This window comes from Pagrus major, chromosome 12 (genome assembly GCF_040436345.1).
Source record: "Pagrus major chromosome 12, Pma_NU_1.0".
NCBI lineage: Eukaryota > Metazoa > Chordata > Actinopteri > Spariformes > Sparidae > Pagrus > Pagrus major.
Window position 1 is genome coordinate 9542628 of NC_133226.1, and position 13421 is coordinate 9556048.

General features: G+C 41.0%; 1 protein-coding gene across 1 annotated transcript in view; it reads left to right on the plus strand.

Moving 5' to 3' along the window:
• Positions 1-13421, plus strand: part of lpar1 (lysophosphatidic acid receptor 1) — a 38330-nt gene that overhangs the window by 12236 nt on the left and 12673 nt on the right. Inside the window, exon 2 of the mRNA XM_073478203.1 lies at positions 9124-9879. Within this exon, the coding sequence (XP_073334304.1) occupies positions 9141-9879 (739 nt within the window). The 5' untranslated portion in view covers positions 9124-9140. The remainder of the gene's footprint in view (positions 1-9123; positions 9880-13421) is intronic.

Here is a 13421-nt window from a genome sequence, read left to right on the forward strand (position 1 = left end):
ATGCAAACTCACTGTATGTTAGCCAGTCTTTGCATGCAAGGAAAAAATGATGTCAAGTGGGTATAAAGAAAGCCCATACCGGCACGTCTTGCCACTTGACAGCCATCCTGTCAACACCCCCGGGCAGTTATGTCAAACTAAGTAGACTAACCCCCTGTCTAAATGAATGGGGGGAGAAAAATGTTTGAATAGTCTCACTTTTCTTGTTAATCCTGTGCATTAGCATGATATCCTCCACTTACAAACTTAATAAGAGCACCAAATTGGTTGAAACTGTCGTGCAACAACGTGATTGGCTTTCCCGGTTCGGCTGCTTTAAAGCACTTGGTTGGCTTTTGGGGGGAAGGGGCGGGATATGTGTCATACAACCGCTATCTCTGGCATTATGGACTTTTTTTATTCAAAGTGCCTTAAGTGGTTTACTCTAACTGAGGAAGGACTCTCGCTTAAGTGTCAATGCAAATGCATGAATATAGAATGAGAGGTCATATTTGTGAGAAAAGTTGATTTTTGAGTCTCATTCCCAACTCATCAAATACTGACACTTTGGGATGGTAGGTCGGGACGGTCGCCACCCTAAAGTGTAAGTATTTGACGGTTTGGGAATGAGACTCAACTTTTCTTACAAATAGCACCTAACTAACTAATCTTAGGTATAGAAAGGAACTAAACGCAGGCAGGACACTCCAAAGCAGAGTGTGCAGACGGTTTGAAAGCAGTCAGTGAGGAGACTTTCTAGCACTTTCAGATGTTACCTCCGTCACTCATAACTCATTCACATCAAAGTCCGGTTTGGAAAAAGCTGCACAGCTGAAATTTATAAACTAAAAATAGTTTCGCATCTTTCAAAATCTTCATCATGTCCCAGATGTGCACAATGGTATTACTGTTCTGTATGATAATTTATGCATAACTGTAATCACTCTCGATGTTTCGTGACTTTTTATGAACATGAATAATTCTGACAAAAGCTCGAAACCACAGAGCCAACAATTTAAAGTGCTGATGAAACGCAGCGGCCATTTCTTGGACTAATAAAACATTTTTGTCTGAACTTTAATATCCAAACAAACTTCATATGATGATATTTCTCTCAGTTCCAAAGCCAGGAGATGCATTCTTGTCTCCATAAAAATAGAAAACCATCATAATTCCTTGAGAAAGTATACGTCAGCTTGATGGCCTCGACTTCTTCATTTCAAAGGCAACGTCTCACAAATGAAGTCAAGTCAATTTTATTTATATATGTCACAAATTTCCCTCAGGGGACTTCACAATCTGTACAGCATATGACTCCCTCTATCCTCACCCTGTTGGTTCATATCAGGAAAAAATACTCCCAAAATAACCCTTTAAGAGTGAGAAAACCGGTAGAAATGTCGGGAAGAGTTACAGAGGAAAGATCCATCTCTTAGGATGGTCAGACATGCAAATGATGTGGTAGGAAAATTACAATTTGGTAGGACGACAGATAGAGAGATACAAGTGGACGTGAAGCAACATCAGGGCGTGCCAAAGGGATGTGTGGGTCACACGACCTCCTCTGCACCATGGAGACCTGGAAAGAGGACAGACTACATAAACACATAAGAGACTAAGCTCACGCACACCATGCACACAGATAGGAGAAGAGAAACAAACAAAGAGGAAGAGAGAGAGAGACAAGAGGAGAGGCTGAGTCTCCTGGAGGAGAAAGCTCCAGATCCAAAACATCTGGAGGGAGGCACCGACAGCCAGGGGAGAGAGAGAGAGAGAGACAAAGAGAGGTCCACAGGATGTGTGATGGTCCAGCACAGAAGAAAGTAAAGTATCAAAGGTTAAGCAGGGTTCTGTAGTCAAATAAAATGGCCACTGACTGACCTTATTTTTCTATTATTTTATTTAATTGTTTTTGATTCTATTTTTTTAAATGCCAAGACTTATGGATGATATCATTTTTCTAGCTGATGGTACTTCAGTAGGCCTCAGACCGTGATCAGGAACAGGTACCCAGCCCAAGCTCTGGAAGAAGATGAGGAACAACCACCCCATGAAGCTAGAACAACCTGGAAGGGGCACAGGAAGAAACCCATGGAAATATAAATAATTTATAGCTAAACAATCAGCAGACTATAGGTCACTTTCAATCATTGCTTGTATAGTTAATTCCGTAATTCATCCACGACGGATTAGGAAAAGAGAGATGAGTAAGAAGCTGGGCGGTCTGTTTATTTCTTCTTCTTTACATAAGTTATGGACCTTTGCTAGATGTTTGGACAGATTGCCTGTGCTTCTGCCCATTTAGAATTACCTCATCAAGTTATCAGACGCACCTTGATCTGAGTGAGTTGTAGATCAATGTGTTATCGGTTAAAAAAGGGGAAAAAAGAGCCCTTTATTTGGAAAATTATCTGCATTGCTGTGAACCTCATCTTTTAATTATCCATCGTTTTTAGTAACTCCTTGTGAAATATAGTTCGGTGTAGACGCCCACAGCAGAGACTGGCCAAAGGTCTGTCTGACACATTAATAAACGTTCTCTAATACAGACTAAACTCTCTCTCTGCTAAGGAATAACATGTCAAACATTAAATTCAGTGTCCCTCTTAAAGCTTTAACAATATTAACCAGAAGGTTGGATGATAGATTGTTGGGAAACTGAGAGCAGACTTGGGTTTAGTTACTCTGTGAAGTTTATTAAACGTCTGTTCGAGCATTGATCTGACTGTCCCCATCCAGTTTACCTCAGTATGTGTCAGAGCAACGGTTACAAAACACAGAGACGGACTTAAATGTAGGTTTTCCACCGTGCTGAGAAATATTATGACTTGACGCCCGATGGTTTGTTACACTGAACCATGTGGAAAAACACCCTTAGAAACTGTTTGGAAAGGGGAATCACTTCCAAAAATTACTTGGCAGGTGATTGGACGAACCATCCACGTATCAATGTCTGTCATGGGATAACTTGAACCAATCAGATCAACATTAGGAGAGCTCTATCAGAGGGGCTAGTTGATGAATCAAGCTTTCTTTGCTCTTCTTTCGGTGAAATACTCTTCACTTCTGATATAACTCATTCAGCCTCTTCACTTACCTCTTTAGGAACCAAACCGTGGCTTCTCTTGCTGGTCAGCACACCTGAAACATGTCCGTAGCTTGCACAGAGGGGAAAGGCCTGTTTAAAATCTGCAACCCTACATCCCCAACCCATTTCCCAAAGGATATGGATGTTGCAAGAAGTCCCCCAAATTCAAAAGTTTTTGTAACTGGCCACTTGAATGACACATAGAAGCATTCTCTAGTATCAGTGACATCTTTTGTCTGTGCCTGTCAGAATGGTTACAAATCAGTTTTATGACATGACAAGGCTGGGCACAAACACAGCTTACTTATGTTTAGGAAGGGATCATGGTTTGGCTTAAAAAATACCTTGTTATGGTTGGGGAAACATGATGGTTTGGGTTAGACTTTCTTCTTTGTTAACGTCAGGGGATGTTTGCCATCGCGATCACAGTCAAGACCATGTGGCTACAGTCAGGAGAAGACTGAGGTCATGTTTAAAAGGAACCAATGTTGAACAGCAGCCTAGCTTTTGAAGTCTTTTGTTAACAAGTCCATCCGTCCCGACAGTGGCAGACTTGGGATGTTTGAAGGGCAGGGGCAGAAAAAAAATAGGGCACCAGCTGTATGCTGTGGAGTACAATATATACAAAAATGGACCTTAAGAAACATAAAGTTGCAATGTTATTACCAAAAATATCAAGATCAAATGCTATGATGTGTATTTGGGGTACTCCAAGTTTGCACTCAAGATGCCTTATACTCCGTTAGGAAGATTTCCATTACATGTCCATGAACCTTTTGGTTTCAATGAGCTGATGATATTCTCTTCGCCTCACCTTCAAGATTTGCTAATTCTAATGTGCATTGTGCGGCATAATGAACTTCATTAGCAGCTTCAAGAGGGGCTTTCGGTCTTGCTGTTGAGCGTCAGCAGCTTTCAACAACTGCAGAGCTGCTAAGCTTGCATCCTGTGAGGAAGTGTCCAATTCAGCTGAGGTTAAGATGTGAAAGCATAATAACAATAAATAAAATGCTGATTTTAGAAGTTTATTTAGAAGTGGGTTCATGCCTTTGTTCATTTGCAAACAGCAAATGGAGTGTGTGTGATTGTAACAGTGAGAGGTTTGGATAATTGAGGTTGTGTGTGTTAATTAGGCGTGTGTTATAAATATGCTGCCCGGGTGCTGATACTTGAGTTATGACCTCACTTGTATGGATTCCAGGGTGGTCCTTTCATAGCCTGTTAGACACTCCCACACACACACACACGCACACACACACACACATAAAACACACTTTATTCTCTCTCTCCACACAGCCAGGCTTTATCACACATTACTAACAAGCATGAAGAGAGTGTGTCGACACACCCTCAAGCACAGCGAGCATTTTGTTCCCCGTCTTTAACACCCGGGGTCCAAATCATTGTACACACACACACACACACCCCCTCAAACTTTCCTCTCTTGCTCACACACACACGCACACACACACACACACACACGAACACACAAATGCTTCAACAATTTAGTCATTTCAAACTTTCTCTTTTATGGTACTTTTACACGCCCAGGTGCACGAACACAGATTTCTAAAATCCCCTCATTCTGTATCCTCTGTCTTGCTCAATCTTTCCCTTTTACAAGACCCACCCTCCACACACACTCGCACACACACACACACACACACACACACACAATGACAGGATCTCTCTCTGCAGGCTCCAAGGGTCTGATGAAAGTGTTGGGAATGTGCACTGAGAGGCCACTGACACTTCCTCCACTTTCTAGTACTGACGACTCGCCTCAGGCATCTAATGCCCCGGTGACTGCTCCCCCCAGACGTTTAATGGCCATAAGCCGCAGATGACAAATAGAATAGATGGGCTTTCATCTGTGGCGGTAGTTATCGCCGAGGCTCCCCCGCTGTGGGTCCGTCCTGCATTAGCACCGCTGCCATCACTCAGCTGCTCCTTTTACTGTTTCATAATGGCTGAGTTACTGCTTTTTCTGAATTACAAAACCTCAAAATTACATGCAGGTTTGAAAATGCTTTTTTCTAATGTAATTAAAAAAGTCACCACAGGCAGCAAAGGAGAAAGGAACAAACACATCACAAACAGAAAACAGCAGCTTTCTGTGCATCATCATAAACGTAGCAGTTTGTTTCTGGAAGGACATTGACCTGTGCTACTGTCAGTGACAAACATTATGCATGTGAGGGCATACAGAACGCATGGAGATTAATTATTATTATTTTTTTCATGTATTATCTAATACATTTAAGTAGTTTCCTTCACTCACATGCTCATGTGTACACTGAAACATTATTGCTGCTGTAATGGTTCCTCCTGGTCATCCCGGCAAGCCATCGTCGTTCGGTGCTGAAATACATTATATTCCGAGTTATATCTGAAATTAGTGAGTCCTCAGCAGTCTAAGTTAGATATCTTCCAAAAGTACTCTCTCAAAGTTACTCTTAAGCCGTTTTCACTGAAAGTATCAGGTCTGAACATTGTGCCCTTTCACAGATAGCCCATGTCAGACGTGTTCTCACCTCGCTGTAAACTTTAAAAGTTGACTTTACTTTTAAAAAGTCAGGGGATGGATTACCTCAGAATCACCATATAAAGTAGACTGTTAAAGTTAAGTTGTACAAGCTAAACAGTTTTAAACAACTATTAGTGGTAATTCTGAGGTAATCAGTTCCCTCATATCTTTAAAGTAAAGTCACTTTGTCAGATTTTAGAGTGAGCTGGAAATACTCAGTTTGGTCTAGGCCTTGGATGGCGCCTGGGTAGAGCATGCAGGATGAGTTATCGTCCGTAATGATAACTGTTTTTACATTGATATCAGTACTTTATGCATTTGGACATATCTGCAGCTAAACTCTGTGCAGCGTCATTAACACACCCCTCGCTCACAGTGAAATCGTCAGACAATGACTGGCTCTATTTATGCAATGGCTCAATCGGACATTACGCTGACTTTGTAATGGGATGTTTGCCTTCACCCACACAGCTCATGGAGGTAATAATGGAAAAGTTTAAGGTAGCAGTTATGGCTGACGAAGCTGCTTCGAAGCTTGGATGCTTTGGCTGTTGCCATGGAAATTGACATCCAAATCAGTATTTGAATGATTTATTTTTTGAGTTGTTTTTTTTTAGAAGAGAAAGTAGATGTGTTGGCTGCTTTAATGTTTCTGTGCTGCAGTGTAGGGATAGAGAACATTTATTAACTAAAAAATAAAAAGATAACATGTACATTTGGAAGATGCCCCCTTGATTTAGATAACTCAGGCCGCAAAAATCTCAAATTAATTTCAAAACTCTATCAAAACTTAATGGCTAATATGAACAGGAACAATGTTGATATGAGTGCTTGTTTTAAGACACATTTGAAAAACTGTGAAACTGTCCTTTAAATAAAGCCTTGTATTTTGTCTCATTTGAAATAAACATAAAAAAAATAATAATGGCCTTCGAACTCTGAAACAGTAATTAAATGTAAACCCACTGTTAAAATGTAATGAAACCATGTGGCCCTATTACAATGATTTCTTGCCAGTGTATATTTTTCGACATGTCTCCTCAGAAATCGCCATGCAGAAATTAAGCAGATACATCCGGCATGTCTGGAGCGGGACAGTATTCACAATGATTCAATACAGCTAATAGAATATAAAAACATTTTACAGCCACTCCAAGCAAACAGGGCTGCAGATGTCGTCTCTTATCGGCCCGCCTCAGGAAATTGGAGATATAAACACGGTCCAGAAAACCGTTTATTTAATTAATCAAGGCTTCCTTTATACGGTTGTTGGGGCAGTGCCATACCTAATATACAGCAGTTTTGGCTGAGGAATATAAAGATGTTGTGGACTTCCAACATTATGAGCCGGTCTACTGTATAGTTGATGGGAAGTATTGCTTTTGGCTAAATCTAGACTTTATAGCATGGAACAAAAGCAGTCAGGAAGTAATTTATGGGCCATAGCTACCGGCAAACTAACCTTCTACATTATGTAACATGTCATGTATATCATGGCCGTCAAAACAGTATGTAACCCATGAGATTTAGTGCTCCCTTGCAGTTCAGGTGCAGAAGTTGAATATTGTTGGCAAACTTCAGCTTTCATAGCTTTCAACACTGCCTCATTTCCCAGGAGTAGCCCTTATTTTTCATGTGAATTTCTCGAGAGGTGAAGGTTGGGATAGTTTTTCCAGGATTGCAAATTAGTCCAAGAAAAGAGGGAGCGAAAAAAAATTCCCTCATGTTTGCAGTTCAGTTTTGGCAGAGCTGGGATGTTTGCTGTGTCACTGCAGAGAGAAAAGAGGGCTGAGAGGATTTGAACAGTCTTATTAGAAGGTAAATCAGGAGAGGAGGATTTCCACAGAAACACCAGCCCCTGAAGCTGAACTTCGTTAGTTCCACGTCCCCTCTTGTTGCTGCAGTTGCTACACGCCCATGACACACACTTCACACACACACTCCACTCTGCTCTCACCCTGAGGTCCTGTTTCCGGTCTGGAGTGTATGAGAGAGACCAGCCTGCGTCTTATTACACACACATGTTCCTATGAGCATTGTTTATGTGTGTGTGTGTGTTGACTCTAAGCGTCATGTTGCTGCTGTTGCTGCTTAGTTTTCCTCTGATGCGCTTTTTTTTTTTTTTAAAGCAGAAACACTCGTAAAACTCCAGATGGAAAAAACATGTTTCAGCTTCATATCACACAGTGGTTTATTCACACGGATACAAAGACTCACACAGCTGCACACACATAACAGGCACACGGGCACAGACACACCAGCGTTGTGTAGTGTTGCTGTAAACTGCGACTTGTAGACAATAAAGGTTTTGTTTCAAACAATCATTTGTCGACCTTTTGCTCTTATAACGCTGCTGTTCCTGTGTTAATGAAGGCTGTTTTCTGTATGTAAAATCCTCACACAAACACGCACACACACACACACGGATGACTACTAATCATGTTGAGTCTAAATCCAAAGAGGATTTTTGTTTTCCCGTGTTTCAGGAACCGGCTTAAGTCCACGTTTCCTAAGAAGTGCTTTGTGTTTAACGTTATGAAAGAGGAATATATGCGTTTTAATCTATTACAGATTAACCCATTCTTGACTAAAGTGGCTCTGTTTAGTACAGACAGGTTTTGTTTGTTTAAATACATACTTCAAATTGTATTTTCGAAATAAATATATCATGTAGTTAAAGTTGAATTTCTGACATATAACGACCGGTTGATGGTTTTCATATGATTCGTATTGCTGATGCCACACAAATAATACATTTTATTGAACTTTAAGGCATCCTTGCAATGCAGATGCACAAATCTTGTTCCTTAATTGATAGTAATCATTCACACACTCACACACAAACATGTTTATACTCACATACCCACACACACACACTCACACACACCTTGTTTTCATCGCTTGTGGGGACCTTACATAGACTTACATTTAATTCCTGGAGACCAGCCCTAAACTTTACACAGGTCTTCACCCTAAAATTTCTTATTTCACCTATGGGTTCAAACATTTGGTCCCCAAAAAATTGATGGACCTTACTCTGTGGTTGGACTCGCATTTGGAAAAACAAGTTTACACACACATGCACTGATGTCTATACAATTTCCAAGAAAGCCCAATCCAGCCGATCTCTTTTGATTTACGATTCATTTACACAGTAATACAATCAGATTTAATGCCAGAATCTTCTCAACTACCTGGTCATTCACTTCTGTGATTTTTCCATTACTCATCGTAATCCAGCTTTTGTGATCTTCAAACATCCTTTCTTGGCAAGCATGCAGTATTGTTCACTTGCCAAATGGGGGAAAACAACCAGATGCGATTTACTGATAAAGTCTTTTCCTTGGTATTTTTTTTCAGTTGGTAGTGTTATAGATGAGTGCATGTGAAAACAAACAATACGCTTTAAATAAAATCTCCAACACCTCTACCACCAGACTACAGGGAGTAGTCCTCTGATCAGAGCAGCACCTTGTTCAGTCAAACCTTCACACATTTTCTTAACATTGAATCTGTTTTCTCCTTTCAGAAAGCACCACTGCCACCATGGATGAGGAACAGTGCTACTACAATGAGACCATCGCCTTCTTCTACAACCGCAGTGGCAAATACCTTGCTACTGACTGGAACACCGTCAGCAGGCTGGTGATGGGCCTGGGCATCACTGTGTGCATCTTCATCATGCTCGCCAACCTTCTGGTGATGATCGCCATCTATGTCAACAGGAGATTCCACTTCCCCATCTACTACCTGATGGCCAACCTGGCAGCTGCTGACTTCTTTGCTGGACTGGCATACTTCTACTTAATGTTCAACACGGGACCAAACACGAGGCGTCTGACTGTTTCAACGTGGCTTCTGCGTCAAGGCTTGATTGATACCAGCCTGACGGCGTCTGTGGCCAACCTGCTCGCCATCGCCATCGAGCGCCACATCACTGTGTTCCGCATGCAGCTACACACGCGCATGAGTAACCGGCGTGTGGTGGTTGTGATTGTCATAATTTGGACCATGTCCATAGTCATGGGGGCCATCCCCAGTGTGGGCTGGAACTGCATCTGTAGTATTAGGTCTTGCTCCAACATGGCACCGCTTTACAGCAACTCCTACCTGGTCTTCTGGGCAGTGTTTAACTTGGTGACTTTTGTTGTAATGGTGACACTATACGCCCACATTTTTGTCTATGTGCGCCAGAGGACCATGAGGATGTCGCGGCACAGCTCTGGACCACGACGCAACCGGGATACTATGATGTCTCTGCTGAAAACCGTGGTGATTGTTTTGGGTAAGGAAGAGATTTACTGGGTCCTAGCTATCTATCGATCTATCTATCTTGCTATCTTGCCATGTGTCTTGCTAGCACTTGGTCCTTCTACCTACCTACCTAGCTAGCTGTTTAGATATCTATCCTTCCATCTGGCTTTGTTTTTAACTTTCTTATCCCAGCTCATCCCTACATACCCTGGCATATCTTCGCATAGAGATGTTCGAGGGACATGCAGTAAGAAATGGAGGGTGTATGTTTTAAGGACTATAACATCAGAAGGCCATAAGCTGTAGGTGGCTGATTTCAACATATTCACCCAGGGAGGTATGGGACCATGGGAACCTTGATTTGCTCAGTTGCTTTCAAGCTATCTCTTTCTAGCTTGCTGTTTATTTCTATTCAATGATGTGCCTTCTACATATACACAGTATCTTTCTCTAACTAGCAAGCTACTTGTACTGTCTATGTATTTCTGTAGCAGTGAGAGCAACATTTTAAGTCTTCAGCAGCAGCAGCAGAACAATGAATCTGTTGATGGCTCTATCTGTGAGCCTGTATCATTCAGTCCAAGCACGGTGTCCGCCTAGCACAACTGTAAGCCTCAAATACATCATCTCAGCCAACCCTGTCTCCCAAGAATCACGTTAATGTGCTGTGATTCTGCATGAGCAGTTGTGTTCATTTTATTTAAGGGTGGCGGCTCTAATGTCTACATGATACAGCTGTCTCATGTGTAAAACTGGAATAGACAGAACAATTACTGTCATACTACTTTGATAGATGTGGGTTGTTGACTTTACACAGTGTATTTTTCACTGTAAGTGAAATCAATTTCCTTATCTCCCAAAGAAAATTAAAGAGGATATGGAACAGGTGATAAAGATCTAATTTGGTGGGAAAATACTTAACCCAATTAAAGTAAAGTGAGATAAATTGCCTGATCATCTTCATAACTGCCCCATAAAAGCTTTTAAACTCGACTACTTGACAGTGTTCTGAAATCGTCTCATGTATACTGCACTGTTATACGTATCATTGTATTATTCACTGATTGAAAATCCAAATCTCTCTCTGACCATGTCTACATTAGCTATCTTTTTTCCCCAAATAAACTTATGCTATTCTGTAATTACTAATGATATCATTACACTTCTGCTGAATGCAAACTGTTGACTAAGAAAACAGATGCACACCATCATTTGCAGTGATTATGTGGGTTTTTTTATGAGCCCCAAAATGCCCCTGTTTGTGTCAGGAACTGTGAAGTAATCACAACACTTGGGCAGTATATGGTCACATGCTTTAGGCCATACTTCTTTTTGGACCGTACGACTGTAATTCTCATGTCCAATAAAATGCGCCTCAGGCCTCAGCTCAACTCCCTGAGATAGAAATGATTCCCAAACCGCTGGAAAAAGAGAACCAAATTGCTATAATCCAGAATTGTCCTTCAGTGTAGTATTTTGCAATTGTATGGAGTGACATGGCTCTGTTCTGTTTTGTTTTCAAGCTAAGGCTGTGTGTGTCAGTCTGACAGTTTTATGTCTGAGCACTAAGCAGAGATATGTCTCCCACTTTGCAAGTCTCCAGGCCTCTCCAGCAGAGTGTAATAAGATAGAAGCATTTCTCTTTTTTACATAAACTCACTATAACACAGTAGCAGACCAACTCAGTCATCTGTTGGAGTGTGAATTGTGGGAAAAGGACATCTCACTGCCTGGAAGCAGGATGTGTTGTTCCTAGACAAAACATACCAAAGGATTCCATGTGATTTGTCTCCTATGTGCTGCGTTATCTCATCCTGTTGCCTCTGTTGTCTTTACTCCAACCTTAATTCACAGCGGTGGACAGCAGAATGTGCTCTGCAGCCTACACTATGTATAAAACTGAAGGACATACATTTTCTGTTGCTTAGAGATGTGTGTGTTTGTTTCTACTCATTTAACCTGCCTCATAGTTTAGCAGTGCAGGTGGTTTATATCCTTATCATTAACTTCTGTAAAAAGTTAGGCAGATTGGTGACATTTGTCGTCATGGTGACAAAGATAAACACAACACAATGTTGCAATTTGGTTAGGTTTAGGTGACAAAACTAAATGGCTAGGTGTAGGAAAAGATGACGTAAGGTAAATATGTTGTTCAGGTTGGGAACCATTGACATTTGAACCGATACGCTACCGTAGCTAAGTTTTGGCTAAATGAAATGACATTCGTTGTCAGTTTCTCTCATTGGTAAAGTGAAAAGAACTCAACTGTTGCTATAAGTTTGTCTTTGTCAGTAACTCTTAACTCTGAGCTGCCCTCTCGTAGATGTATTGCTTAACACTACACATCACACTATCATAAAGGACCCATGGAAGTTTGTGGGTTACGGTTGCATTGTTTGAGATGGAAGTCTAGTCAACGTGGGGCCTAAATGAGCCTTAACACTGGTCTCCTGAGTGAAAGTCTTGTGTTTGTTGGACCCATTCATCAACCACAACCTCCCCCCTCCCAGGACCTTCTTGCTTTTTATACTACATCACTTCACATGATTTAGTGTGTCGTATCTGGACGCATCTGTTTCCCATAGAACCACCTGCACGCAAAATTGGACTTTGGTGTATCTACTGCATCAGATTTGAAAGTGGAAAGTCGTGTTATTTGTAGTGACAGGGCTGATCAGATAATATGTATGTGAGTGGACTATTGTTAATTTTTGATCATTCTGGGAAGAAGCTGAAAGATTCACTCATGAAGGAAAGCACGTTCATATCGCTTATTCTTCTTATCTGCTTTGTCTTTTCTTTTGTCATTGCCATCTTCAACCTTGATTAATACAATAACCAGTTTAAAGATATTCAGTGCAATGTCTATTATGACAGCAAAATGGTCGAAACACTTAACCTCTGTTAGGGGCTCAACTATATCTCAAGTCCACTGTATTTTTCCGTTGTGCAACGGTTGACTGAAAGTTTGAAAGTCCTGGAGTCGTTGCGGCTGCTCCCTCCTTCCTTTAGCTGGTGTTTCATACACCACTACAAAAAAGTCTGAGTCATCCAATAACACGTGCTACCATCATTTAAAAAGCTGTTAATAAATCCAATCATCTTCCTGAGACATCTTGCGTCATTCCGAAGCAGCAGCGGATTCCTTAGAAATTAAACAAGCAGTGTCACATTCTTTCTCAAGAGTTTCTCAATACCAGGATTTGCCAGTAAATGCAATGACATGACAGTCTTAATGTGGGCTAAGCTTTACTTTGTCTAGAGAGCAATCTATATATTTAAGGTTTTTATGTAAAAACACTTTTCTTCAATTCCTCTGCTACATACTGAAAGACAAATGAAATCACCTACACTGAGCAACTAAATGGCAGTGTTTTCTGAGGGAGAGAGGAGCTCTGGACTTTGAGCTTTTTAAATTTTGAGACTTTTAACATGCATACGAACCTATGACACACTGAGGGAAAGATAAAAAATGAAAAAGCATAGTAAGTAAATTTATGTCATGTCATATGGAGAAATATAAGCTCAGGCTTAAAGGCAACTTTATTTGTGTTTTTGTCTGCCGTTGGTAAG